This window comes from Bidens hawaiensis, unplaced genomic scaffold, assembly GCF_021521415.1.
Source record: "Bidens hawaiensis isolate Kalapana, Puna unplaced genomic scaffold, B.hawaiensis_p1.1 tig00018846_1, whole genome shotgun sequence".
Taxonomy (NCBI): Eukaryota; Viridiplantae; Streptophyta; class Magnoliopsida; order Asterales; family Asteraceae; genus Bidens; species Bidens hawaiensis.
The window spans coordinates 345,344-358,981 of NW_027492863.1; the positions used below are offsets into that span (position 1 = coordinate 345,344).

The 13,638-nt window shown below is 34.2% G+C and overlaps 1 protein-coding gene across 2 annotated transcripts; it reads left to right on the forward strand.

The window, feature by feature from the left end:
• The first annotated feature begins 6,463 nt into the window (after positions 1 to 6,463).
• Positions 6,464 to 12,389, forward strand: LOC143557210 (ABC transporter G family member 7-like). 2 transcript variants are annotated; one of them, XM_077046337.1, is made up of 12 exons: positions 6,464 to 6,733; positions 8,388 to 8,578; positions 8,682 to 8,832; positions 8,959 to 9,091; positions 9,185 to 9,386; positions 9,460 to 9,736; positions 10,232 to 10,363; positions 10,467 to 10,687; positions 10,808 to 11,020; positions 11,109 to 11,193; positions 11,843 to 12,089; positions 12,209 to 12,389. In XM_077046337.1, exons 1-12 carry the CDS (start codon positions 6,464 to 6,466, stop codon positions 12,214 to 12,216), a joined length of 2,130 nt encoding a protein of 709 aa, XP_076902452.1. In that variant the 3' UTR covers positions 12,217 to 12,389. The 2 variants fall into 2 exon arrangements, with proteins under 2 accessions (XP_076902452.1, XP_076902451.1); XM_077046336.1 differs by having other exon boundaries at positions 11,843 to 12,389.
• Positions 12,390 to 13,638: the final 1,249 nt, after the last annotated feature.

Below are 13,638 nucleotides of genomic sequence, written 5' to 3' on the forward strand. Positions count from 1 at the left end.
GTTGATCGAGAACGGCTTGGTTTTTAGCTTGAGCTTTAGCTAAGCTTGTTTAATAAATGAGCACAACTCAAGCGAGGTGCGTAGGCAACTTTAGAGGAATGAGTTCAGCCGAACTCGTACAAAATTTTGTTTTAATGTTATATTAACATCGGACCTGTAGGAATTTCAACATCGAACCTGTAGAAAACCCAAATCTAAGTGATAAAAAATCGGTCGTCCGTCCCTCGAAATTTTCCGAACCCATAGGAAAAAATTTACTTAGGATAACTTTACGCCAGTAACTCGAGTGATTATTTAAATAACTTTTTTACTTAGGATATTAAATGCGAGTAGTAAGTAAAATAAAATATATAAATATAATAATAAAAAGTGGGTCATTGGATTCTTGAGAATGGGCGAATGAGAATGTGACACGTAGTCGGGTTTGAAATGATGGGTCGGGGTGATCACAGGCTTTTGTTGACTTGTGTGGTGGTGTGCCTATTCGGGTCGGGTTATGATGGTGTGTGACTGTTGTAGGTTAAGTAACCGTTAGCTGTCCCCACACTAAATTGTGACCGTTTACTAGGATACAATATTTTCACATTGTCACTTTTTTGTGGTGAATCCGTGACAAAAATAGTTTAGTAATCATATATTTGATTAAATAACATTTATAAATCTGCTTTTGGTTGTTACAAATTAGTTTTAATGATTGATTTTCTTTTCTAATATTTTGAAAATAACTATGTGATTTTGACAAAGATAATCCATGACTAAGAATAGTGACGGATCCGAAATTTATATTTATGAGTGACCGTTGATGTTAACCAAAATTTTATGGAGTACAATCGAGATTTCCAAGTATAAATAATACTAATTTTCTTTTATGACTTGTGGTTATGAAGAGGTAGGTCCCAGCAGGGCTCAGTTGGTCCCGCATGACTCACCTTGAACAGGGATGTCTGCGCAAAGACCATCTACTCCCGCAGGACCCACCATGCTCAGAGAAGCCTACGCGCAGTATGCAAGCTGCATACGCAGGGAAAAGCCTCCCAATGGTAAAGTAACCCGCCTGTTCCCGCAGTTGCGGATACAAGCCATCAGGGAAGGCTACCCGCACAGCATAGCTACACGCATAAGGCTTAACACTTACAAATATTCAGTGTCACCTGAAAGAATGAGCAAAGGCGGGAGGGGGAAAACTCCCGCCAAAATGGGCCAGTCCGTATGATGGAGGATCTTTTGCGTGATACCTGACGAGGTAAAGACAAAAGATCTGACCAAGAATGCGACAGCTCACTGACAGCAGCGTGGCAGACAGCATGCCACAGCACTGTGACCAATAGCCGCCGCCTGCCCACCAACTCCTGCCAGACCACGTGCCTAGCCTGCAGTTGGTAGAAGACGAAGAGTGCACGGCACGCCTGCTCTGTGTCAGCCGCTACCTATCCACCACTCACAGGTAGGGCACGTGCATAGGTTACAGTTGGTAGCGTGTTGGGCCGGCTAAACCCCTTGGAAACCTATCTTCGGCTATAAAAGACAGCAAATGGTATTATCATTTCATCATCTACTATCTCGTATAACTTACTTGATAACTGCTCTAATAGTATTCATATACTTTTATATTCAAAGAGCAATATAGACTGATTCTCACGCCGGAGGGTGGTCACAAGGAGGAACCCCCCCCCCTTCTCAGTGACGAGCTTACGGTGTCTGTTTTGCAGGTTCCCTGAAGTACAACTTACTCTGCTGGACCTAACCTTCGTGGGAAACATTACTTAGCCCCCAGATTACCTATAATCTGCCCGGGGTCACTTAGTGTTTCTTCAGGTTACCTTCTATTGTGCCTATGTGGGTAGCCCATGACTAAGAATTTAGAGTGGCTCACGTGAACTCAAGTAATCGAAATAGGAGAAGAAAAAAATAAATTATATTTAGACACTTGCTTTTTCTCAAACAAAAAATTTACTAAATTACTTTTTTATATGCTACTATTACTTTTTAAGAGTACTTCTTCATTTTAGTTTTTGTGTAGTATTGATACACTTAAAAAGAAGTTAAAAAAGTGTTGAACTTGATGTGTACAAGAAGTTGAAAATTTTTATAACAGTGTATGATTGTGATTTAGTTTATTATTGTTGTCAAAATTTTAGGTGAATTTTTTCTACCCTATGTTGGGGGTACACGGTGCCTCCTGGTTGTTCATATGGTTTTTTTACTTTTCTTAACATAACTAATCCGCAAAATAACTAAATGCTTCAACGCACCGTCGGTTGATCAATTGGATAAATATTACTATCTTTCATTTCAATTACAATGTATAAGAGATTTAGGAAACGTTTTTTACTCACAATGTCCCAAACTATTATGATACACTAGTTTTTATCCCTCGTATTACGGGGGTTGTTTTATATTATTTGTTTATAATATTTATTTATTTTTTGAATATTTATTTTTTTTATTGTATGAAAGTACATAATATACTTATCGTTTGATGATAAATTGTTTCACAAATAAATAGGATGTTATAACCCGATTTAAAAGCTATATGGGTTTGATGAAACACAAAACTCGTTTATTTTTTTTACTATAAAATTGGTTTTTTAATTATAAATAATATATATATTTTTTTTAAATAAATCATAAATTATTTTTTAGTATATTCCTACTTTATAAGATTTTTATATCAAATATTTGGGGAGATTAGTTTTTAATTTAATGAGATGTTATAACCCGTTTAAGAAATATCTGGGTTTGATAAGACTCATACCTGTGAATTCGGATCAAATGCATGAGAAGCCTCAATTTAGAAATAAAGCAAATCTGGTGACTCCAAAAAAGGGGGAGCGCCCACATCGCAACACATAGGATTTTTTTTGTTTTCGTTTATACCCCGTATTACGGGGGGTTGTTTTATATTGTTTGTTCTAATATTTATTTATTTTTTGAATTTATATTTTTTTATTGTATGAAAGTTAATAATATACTTATGGTTTGATGATAAATTGTTTACAAATAAATGAGATGTTATAACCCGGTTTTAAAGTTATATGGTTTTGATGAGACCTAAGACCCGTTTATTTTTTTAACTATAAAATTGGTTTTTTAATTATAAATAATATTTATGAAAGTTAATAATATACTTATGGTTTGATGAGACCCAAGACCCGTTTATTTTTTTTTACTATCAAATTGGTTTTTTAATTTAAATAATATATATATCTTTTTTAAAATAAATAATATATTATTTTTTAGTATATCCTATTTTAAAGGATTTTTACATCAATAATTTGGTGAGAATAATTATTTATTTAATGAGATGTTATAACCCGTTTAAGGAATATCTGGGTTTGGTACCCATGAATTCGGGTCAAATGCATGAGAAACCTCCATTTAAAAATCAAGCAAATCTGGTGACTCAAAAAAAAGGGGAGCGACCACATCACGACACGTAGGATTTTTATGTCTTCGTTTATATATATTATAGATACCAAACAATATGTATAAATATAGTATCCAAATACCAACATTTTGTATAAGTATATTATACCAATACTAAATTGGTATGGGATATAAGCCATGTATATCTTATGCAGATATTATATCAAAATAACAATTTTTAAAAAAGAAAGTTAGGCAACAACACTTGTTGAGCCAAATAAAATCTTAAATCATTTTCTGGAGGATTGAAAATTACTATATTTGGTCTTTGCCTTGCGCCCCTCTACACCTTCATGGTTTTACCGACTTTTTATAATCTTTATCTTAAACTGTGTGCTATTGTTTACATCTTGTTTCTTTTATTTCTTCTATAAAACAAAATGTATTCAAGTCATTATGTCCTTTTGAATATTGAAAGTAACAAAAGGTAGAGCAAGCAAGGGTACAAAGTAGAAGTTAATAACTTAAATTTGGGTGCTTCGTTTATATTTAAATGGAATAGTTGGGTGCCTAAAAAAGTCAACATTCATGTTTGGAAGGCGGAAATAGAGAGACTATCAACCCTCGTGGCTTTATCCAAAAGAAACATTGAGGTGGGTTCGGTGACGTGTAGATTATGTGGAGAATACGAAGAAACGAGTGATCATCTCCTCACTTCTTGTTCTTTTGCCACATTAGTTTGGCAATTTGTTAGCCAATGGTGTCACATTCCTCCCATCTATGCTTTTTCGATGCGCGACTTGCTTCATTATTATGAAACTACTAATTTGGGGACTAAAAAAAACAAGGTTTTATACGGGATCATTCTAACAGCGTGTTGGTGCATTTGAAAGACTAGAAACGAAGTCATCTTCTCAAATAAGACGACTTGTTTCGCCAAAACTGCGGAGGACATTAAATCGTTGGGATTTCTTTGGATAAAAAATCGTTCGTATTTCAAAAATTTGTTGTGGAAAGATTTGTGTAATTTTATGTTGTAATCTTGTTTTCTTTTGTTCGGTTTCTAGCTTCTTGCTAGTTGTGTTAATGAAATTTGCCGTTCCAAAAAAAAAAGTTAATATTTAAATTATACCAATTACTTTATTACTTTCATTTTAAAAATTGCATATTCACACTAATCTTTTATTCATAAAAATATGTTTTTCTTTATTTCCTCTACTATATTGTTTGGAGAAAGAATGAAAGATTATTTCCTTTCAAAACGTTCATCGCCTTCCAAATAAACCACAAAAATCCACCAACATAGCTTGAATCATTATCTTGTATACTACTGATCCAAGGAGAGAGGACGAGAAAACCAACACATTTCATTGTAATCCAATTCGTGCCCCTAATATGCACCAAAAATCCACCATTATGGTTTTAGAAAACGTTTTTATAAATAAATAAAATTAAAATCTTACACGTGTCCAATATAGTCAATGACTATAATGCAAGTCATACAACAGAATAAAGGTATTGGTTGTGTTGGGCCCACCAAACACGGCTCCAAGCCTCCAACCAATGCGTTTAGGTTTGGGTCTTAGGTCTCTTAGCCAAGGAAATCATAAGACTCGGCCTTGCAACTTCGGTTAGTTGTATGGACTCTAACCGGGGGTAAAGAACTGTCCCGGTGGTGAATCCTTTAAGGGTGACGGGCTCGTATTCGTATACTCGTATCCTACCATGTAAGACATTCTCATCGTATTATCCCAAGTATATAAGTTCACTGTTCACCTATGAACCCAACACAATACACATAATATTTGGGCTTGATTGGGCCCAGAACAATCATTTGGGCCTTTTCTCAGCAACTCAGTAAGACCCAAAATGTGCATTGAGCAGTGTTGACTTGAGGCCCATGAATAAGGGGATGTCTGTCAGTTTGTGTGTGTACAACTGTACAAGGTTAGCTAAACTAATACTGGTCATTCTTTAAGCAAGTACACTCGATCGATATTCAAGCAAGCATAACAGATTAGCTAAAAGTGTAAAACAGACACCGTTGGTCTCGTCACATGAAGAGGGTTCTCTCAGTGTCCACACTCGAACAAGAGAATATCGGTCCTTTCTAAAAGAAAATTAACAGAAAGTACTAAATATTAGTGAGAGTATTCATGAGTGAATATTCTCGCTATCACATGATTGTCGGCCTGAGTAAACAGTGTAAACAGCTTGTGATAGTGACATCTTGATTAATATTGGTTGTTATGACTTATGAGCATTCCTTTTGTTATGTGGACCATCTCTTCCATATAGTAGTATCACAAATTCTGGTCGGGCATCTACGGTCCATGGACTAAAACCGGGTCGTACCTCTTATCAAAATTCGCTCTCTTGTAGTATTTGGTTAAAAGCGACTAATAAATCTGTTTAAAGGTTTCCAAGTTCCTAGATTCATCCGTTTTTTAGTTTAAAAAAGTTTACTCAATTCATCAAAACACCCAAATCTTCAGGTTCTTAGCTTGCTCAACTCTTCCATGGGAATATCATCGAGCCTTAAACAAGGCTATTTTAGCTTCTTGAGACCGGATCAATTAAAAAATCGAAACGAACCGAGCCTTATAGAGTCTCAATCTCAAATAAAGCTTGTTTAGTTATTAAGCTCGAGTCTTGTATGATAACATTGTTTAGGCTCATTGAACCTTAACGAGCCTAGTGTATTATTAAGTTTCCACACTGCACAACTGAGCTCGAGCAAAGCTTTAGCTCATTTAAGATACTACACACGAGCTCGAGCTGATCTTAGGCTCGTTAAGGCTTTCTCAAAATATAATAAATAAAAACATATATAAAAACTAATAAATAATAAACGAGCCGATCCAAGCTCGAACTTGAAAAACGACTCACGAGACAAGATCAAGCTTTAAAAGGAAATAACTCGAAACAAGCCAAGCTCAAGCTCAAACTTTCACCGTTAAAACGAGTCAACCTCGAGCCAAGTCAAATAAAATATATATTTTTAAGGAAATACACTGCTACTATCAGTAGTGAACCAAACAAGTCCAAAAAGAAGATAACACATCTTTTATGTGTACATCAAACACTCCTAACCAAAATGCTTAAAATCTCCGGCACCGGTGGCGGTGTAGGCCAGATTCTGGCCGCCGTCGCGGCGGCGTTACTCATCCGTCTCTTCTCCGGCCCCGGTCCGGCGTACTTGCCGGAAACCGAAGAAGAAGACGAAACCGAAGGTGCAGTTTCGGATTCTGAAGCTTCGGTTTCGGATAATAATAATAATAATAATAATAATAATAATAAAGTGTATCCGGTCACAGTCCGATGGACGAATATTACATGCTGTGTTACTGATAAAGCTTCTACATCGGTTTGTTAGTGTTTATATATTAATAATAATATAATTAGTTAATTATTAATTTATTACTGCATGTTAATTAAGGCGTTAGGTCTATTACTGCATGACTGCATGTTGATTTAGGAGTTTGTGTAATAATAATATAATTAGTTAATTATTATTGTGTAATCATATTCATTATTAGTATTATTGTTAGGTTTATATATGTTTATCTATCTTGCGTTATATTTAATTCAAATCATATGCGTGTTAGATTTCGTGTATGTATTTGTTCACTTAGGAAATGAACTAGTTTATGTTTGTTCGTGTTCGTTCGTTAACTCTCTAAATAAAGCAAAGGAACGTAAATGGAATTTATGTTCGTTAAGCTTTTATTGGACGAACGAATACATAATTGAATGAAAATTTGTGTCCGTGAATGTTCGTTAAGTAAATGAACTTGTTTGTGTTCATTCGTTATCTTTCTAAACGAACATAAACGTTATTGCTTTTATCGGACGGGGATGGGTCACGGACATATATTTGAACGAAATTTCGTGTCGGTGAACATTCGTTAAGGAAATGAACTTGTACATGTTTGTTCGTGTTCATTCGTTAACTTTCTAAACAAACACAAACGAATGTAAACGGACATAAATGTTTATTAAGCTTTTATCGGGCAAACAGACAGTTCGAACGCATAACTGAATGAAATTTCGTGTCCGTGAACGTTCTTTTAGGAAATAAACTAGTTCATGTTTGTTCGTGTTTTTTCGTTAACTTTCAGATCATACGCCTGATATGTTTGTTCGTTAAGCTTTTATAACGGTCCTCGCACACATATGACATAACTGAATGAAATTTTGTGTCTGTGACTCCCGTGCTCGTTTGTTAAGGAAATGAACTTGTTCAGTTTCGTTTGCTAACTTTATAAACAAACGCAAACGAACGTAGACAAACGTATTAATTTAAAAATATAAAACGAATGCAAATGGACGGTTCGCAAGCACATAACTGAAAGGAATTTTGTGTCATTGTTCGTTTGCTAAGGAAATGAACTTGTTCAGGTTCGTTCGTTAACTTTCTAAACGAATGAAAACGACCATAAGCAAACATATATTAATTTGAAAATATAAAAGTTCAAAACAACATTGTTAATCCCAAGCATTAGATATAATAATCATAATCATTATTACAAAAAAAAATAGTGTGAAAGGTCTAAGTTTCCATAAAACGCCTTTAATTTTAATGAAGGAACATAAACAAATGAACATGGATGAATGTAAACGAACGTCTACGAACATAAATGAACGAACATGACCTTTGTTCATGTTCGTTTATTTGATTAATCGAACTGAATTTATTGTTCATGTTCCTCTGTTTATTAAATGAACTAAATGAACTTCCCTCCGGACGGTTCGTTTACAGCCCTAAATTAAGCTCTTGCGATTTGATTTGTGCCAGTGCTTGTAAACTAGTTGTTTTAGTGTTAATAGAATATTTTGCTCATTGATTACTTTTTATCAGACTGAATGATTCAATACAAGCATAGCACTCCTTTATATAGGAAGCTAGATCAATCTAACTAACTGTTCAAGTACCTAAAGCATACACAACAGAAATGTACAAGGGTGAACAGCTCAATAACTAACTACCTAACTAACTAACTAACCGTGACAATTTGCAGGTACGGTTTTTGCTTAAGAATGTATGCGGAGAGGCAAAACCTGGAAGGCTGCTTGCAATAATGGGCCCATCTGGATCAGGGAAGACAACTCTTCTCAATGTGCTAGCAGGCCAGACCGCTGCATCATCTAGGCTGCACTTATCAGGACTGTTGGAGGTCAATGGTCAACGAATGTCAAACAAGTCCTTCAAGTAAGTCAAAATATCCACAAATCGTATCATTCTTTTATGAAGAGTTAAGCCTTTTTATTAAAGAATTCTTGCGTTATAAAATGATTTTGTAAAATCTGCACAGATTTGCTTATGTCAGACAAGAGGACCTTTTCTTCTCACAATTAACTGTTCGGGAGACGTTGTCTCTTGCAGCTGAACTCCAACTGAAGGACACATATTCAAAGGAAGATAAAGATGAATATATAAACAATCTTTTGTTCAAACTCGGCTTGGTGAGTTCCACTGATTTCTTCACTTTTTATCTGATAATCTAGATTGAAAATTATGTTAGAAAAAATAAGATGATTATGCAATATCGTTCTCAAGTTCATATGTTGTTTACTCTTTTGCTTTAGAAGGTTAGTTGTGCGGATACCCGAGTTGGAGATGCAAAAGTTCGCGGAGTTAGTGGAGGTGAGAAGAAACGATTATCAATGGCTTGTGAACTAATTGCCAGTCCTTCGGTTATATTTGCTGATGAACCAACAACCGGTAAGCATAATTTATTGTTTTTCAGATAGGTTTTTTCACCAAGATGATTTACAAGAAATCCTCAAATAATATTAAAGTTGATTATGTTTTCAGGACTAGATGCATTTCAAGCAGAGAAAGTAATGGAAACTCTTAGACAACTAGCACAAGATGGACACACAGTAATATGCTCAATACACCAACCGAGAGGTTCAGTCTATGCAAAATTTGATGACATCGTGTTGTTGACAGAGGGTGAACTTGTATATGCTGGTCCAGCTGGCGATGAATCACTAACCTACTTTTCAAAATTTGGGTTGTTAAATTTTAACTAGCTGAAATATTGTACACCTGGTAAAATTACAAACTGATATCGGTTATTTTAACAGGTATGTTTGTCCAGATCATGTAAACCCTGCTGAGTTTCTAGCTGATTTGATATCAGTGGACTATAGTTCATCTGAAAGTGTTGCCTCTTCCCGAAAACGAATTGATAACCTTGTGGAATCGTTTTCTGAACAGATTTCTTCAACCTTTTATGCATCAGCAATCACCAAAAGTGTGGTCTTGAAGGATAATAATAAATTGAAAAGAAAACCTAAAGCCAAAGGTGTTATTGGTTGGTGGAGGCAATTTTCATTACTTCTTAAACGTGCGTGGATGCAGGTAACAACAACTTCCATTCATCTTATGTTCGTTCGTTTATGTTCATCTATGTAGACTATGTTGGTTGTTAGTTTACGTTTGTTTGTTCGTTTATGTATTCATATAAATTTTAGGCCCATTACAACGTAGTCCAGTTTTATTAACTTTTTAGGCCCAACAGATTGATATCACATTTACATTTAATTGGAGCTTGCTCAGTTATGTTTGTTTATATTCGTATATCGATGTTCAGTTATATTCACTCGTTTATGCTCGTTTAAGTTCATGAATCATTCGTATACGCTATTAATGAATGATCATGAACACATTCATTATTTTAATGAATGAACACGAATAAGAAAATCCCGTTCATTTAGCTGTTCATGTTCAATCGTTTGTTCGGTTAACCTCTTTTGACCTGCTACCCACCTCAACCATCTAATCACCTATAGGTTTATTATAAGCGAGTCATATTTTATATTCAAATGGCTAACATTGGTGTCTGAAATTAACCAGGCTTCCCGTGACGGGCCAACAAATAAAGTCAGGACAAGGATGTCAATCGCATCAGCTTTAATTTTCGGGTCTGTTTTTTGGAGAATGGGAAAGTCTCAAACATCAATACAGGATAGAATGGGCTTGCTTCAGGTATATATTCTTGCATATATAAATCTTTTGATAGCTATAAAAACCTGTAAAGTCGGATCTTTTAATAAGCGTTTTATTTACTCACTTTAATACACATACATAGGTTGCTGCTATAAACACTGCAATGGCTGCACTTACAAAAACTGTTGGTGTTTTTCCAAAAGAACGTGCAATAGTCGATCGAGAACGCGCAAAGGGTTCTTATTTGTTAGGACCATATTTATTATCTAAGTTAATTGCTGAGATCCCCGTTGGAGCTGCATTTCCATTATTATTTGGCACGATTCTTTATCCTATGGCACGTCTCCATCCATCTCTATCTAGGTAAATCTATATACACCGAATATTTATATTTAATAAATTTCTAATTGGTTATTTGGTTTGAATGCATGTGATAAGGTTATTTTTATTAATTCATTTTTATTTATTTATCTATTTTTTCAGATTTGGGAAGTTTAGTGGAATAGTGACTGTGGAATCTTTTGCTGCATCGGCAATGGGGTTAACCGTGGGAGCTATGGTTCCAACCACTGAAGCAGCTTTGGCATTGGGCCCGTCTTTGATGACCGTGTTTATAGTATTTGGTGGATATTATGTGAATGCCGATAATACCCCTATCATCTTTCGTTGGATCCCACGTGTTTCTCTCATAAGATGGTTGAGTAGATTTTTTTTTCATTTTGCAGTAAAAAAATACTTTTAGTTCGTTACGGGATAAATTTATTGTCTTTGATTATTGTTTCAGGGCGTTTCAAGGATTTTGCATTAACGAGTTTAAAGGCCTTCAGTTTGAACATCAAAATTCTTTTGATATCCAATCTGGAGAACAGGTCAGTAAATCGCATGCGTCTTTAGTTATAGGCCTGCAAACGAACCGAACGAACACGAACAAGGGCATGTTTGTGTTTGTTCATTTAACTTTAAACGAACACGGACACTTAATTGAACACATATTTTGTGTTTCGTTTATTAAAAAAAATGATCATGTTCTTGTTCGTTTATGTTCGTTTGTTTAAAATTTAACGAACGGTTTACGAACATAATTGAACAAAGATAAACAAACGTAAATGAACATATATGAACAAATGTAAATGAACACAAACAAACATGAACAAACATATATGAACACAAATGAACAAATATATAACCTCTAAGTAGATGACTCTTCAAGATAACATTTAATTATTTTCTATTACATTTAATTATGTAAACGGACATATTTCATTTAATTATTTTCTATGACATTAATTATTTTCAAGATAACATTTAATTGTTTTCTATAACATTTAAATATATAACATTTAATTATTTAATATATGTAAACGGACATAAATGAACGAACGAAATAAATAAACGAACTTCCCGTCGAACCGTTCACGAACAGTTCTTCGAACTTTGGTTCGTTTACATGCCTATTTAGTTATTTAAAAACGGGTCAAACCCGCTTGGACCCAATCGTTTATAAATATCGTGATACAGGCTCTAGAGAGGCTTTCTTTTGGTGGTAGTACCATATCCGAAACAGTGATGGCTCAAAGTAGAATTCTGTTATTTTGGTATTGCACAACATACTTCCTTCTAGAGAAAAACAAACCCAAATACCAACCGCTAGAACCACCACCGGTCGACCAACCCGAACCGCAAGTAGAACCCGATGAGCCGGTGGAAAGTGACGACTCACCGGGCCAGTCATTCGAGATACTCGAGACTCCAAACGTTGACCAAGGTAAACCTGACCCATTGCAGCTTGAATCTCCTCCGGCAGAAGCCGAACTTAGTCTGTTTGAGCTAGACGGATTGTGATTATTATTATTATTATTATACTTTCGCATTGATCTCATACAGGTTCTTGAATTTAAGGAGTCTGCATGGTGGACAAATAAGCAACATACTATGTTCTAGGTAAAACTCGGTAGCGGTTTTAATGATTTCAAATTACATATAAGAAAGAATGAATCTTTCTATCTAATGTTGGATTCTTGACACATACTAGTGACAGAATCTTTTTAATAGAATCCTTTATGAATTATATCTTGGTTGGTACATATTTATGTGCGCTCATGTTTGGTTTGGTTTTCATGTTATTTTGCACGTTTTGTGTATGGTTACTTATTTTTATTGAAATTTGATGTTGCGGGTTCGGGCCTAATTGATCATTTAGCTGAGATTGAGCTCAGCTTGTCTCTGTTTGAGCTCTATATTCAAAGCTCGAGTCTCAGTCGTGAATAACTTTTAGGGTAAAGCATGGTTCGTTTATTAGGGGTGCGCAATAATCGAATCGTTAACTGAAAACGAACCGAAAACCGACGAAACGAACCGAAATAACCGAAAACCGAAATTAACTGTACCGCACCGAACTCTTCATTTTTTTCATATTTTCAAGTCTTTTTCTCTATTTCATGTATTATATGTATTAATAGTTTAATATTATCATTTTTATGTATTTATATCTCCATTTTATGTAATAATACCTCAATTTCATATATTTGTACATTTATTTCATTAGTTGTACTTTCATTTCATGCATTTTTAAGCAAAATTTAAGCCCAAGTTTAATACTGATTATTAAACGAAATTAACCGAACCGAACCGTACACATCTCTATCTATCGTATGTTATATATTAATTTATCTTATTAATTGTCAACATCATGGTCGTTGTCAAAAATATGTTTCATAGCATAGTTTTATAGATAATTCAATTATAATGCAAATAAAGGCAAGCTTTTTATCTTACTTAATTGAATATTTAATTTTCTGATAGAGATTGGTCTAATAAAACAAACTTCAATGAAGTATCCTTTTATTGTTAGTCCTTATCTTCATTTTTTATGTGTCTTTATTGTTGGATTTTCTAATGTTTATGTTTTTAAAAATATATAAATTCAACATATTTACTTCATTCCTCCTAAAAATACATACATATATCTATAACATTTTTCTTAGTATACAAAAAAATAAATAAAAATACATTTTAATATAACAAAAATTTAATATTAAGGTTCTAAATGGTGGTCCATCAACTCTACATCCGAGATCCCCGGCCCCATTAACTAAAAAAGGTTCTAACTAATCTCTTTAACTAATCAAAACGTCGCAATAATTTTTTGGACATTATAAAATTATAAAATAATATTATTCTTATATTAATTTTCTTTTCTATCTTCAACTATATACAGTACTTTTTTGTTTTACATTATTAGTAGGTATTTTGTTTCCTTTTGTTTTATAAAATTCGTTTTACATTTATCAAATCAAAGTTGTTTGGTTTTTCGC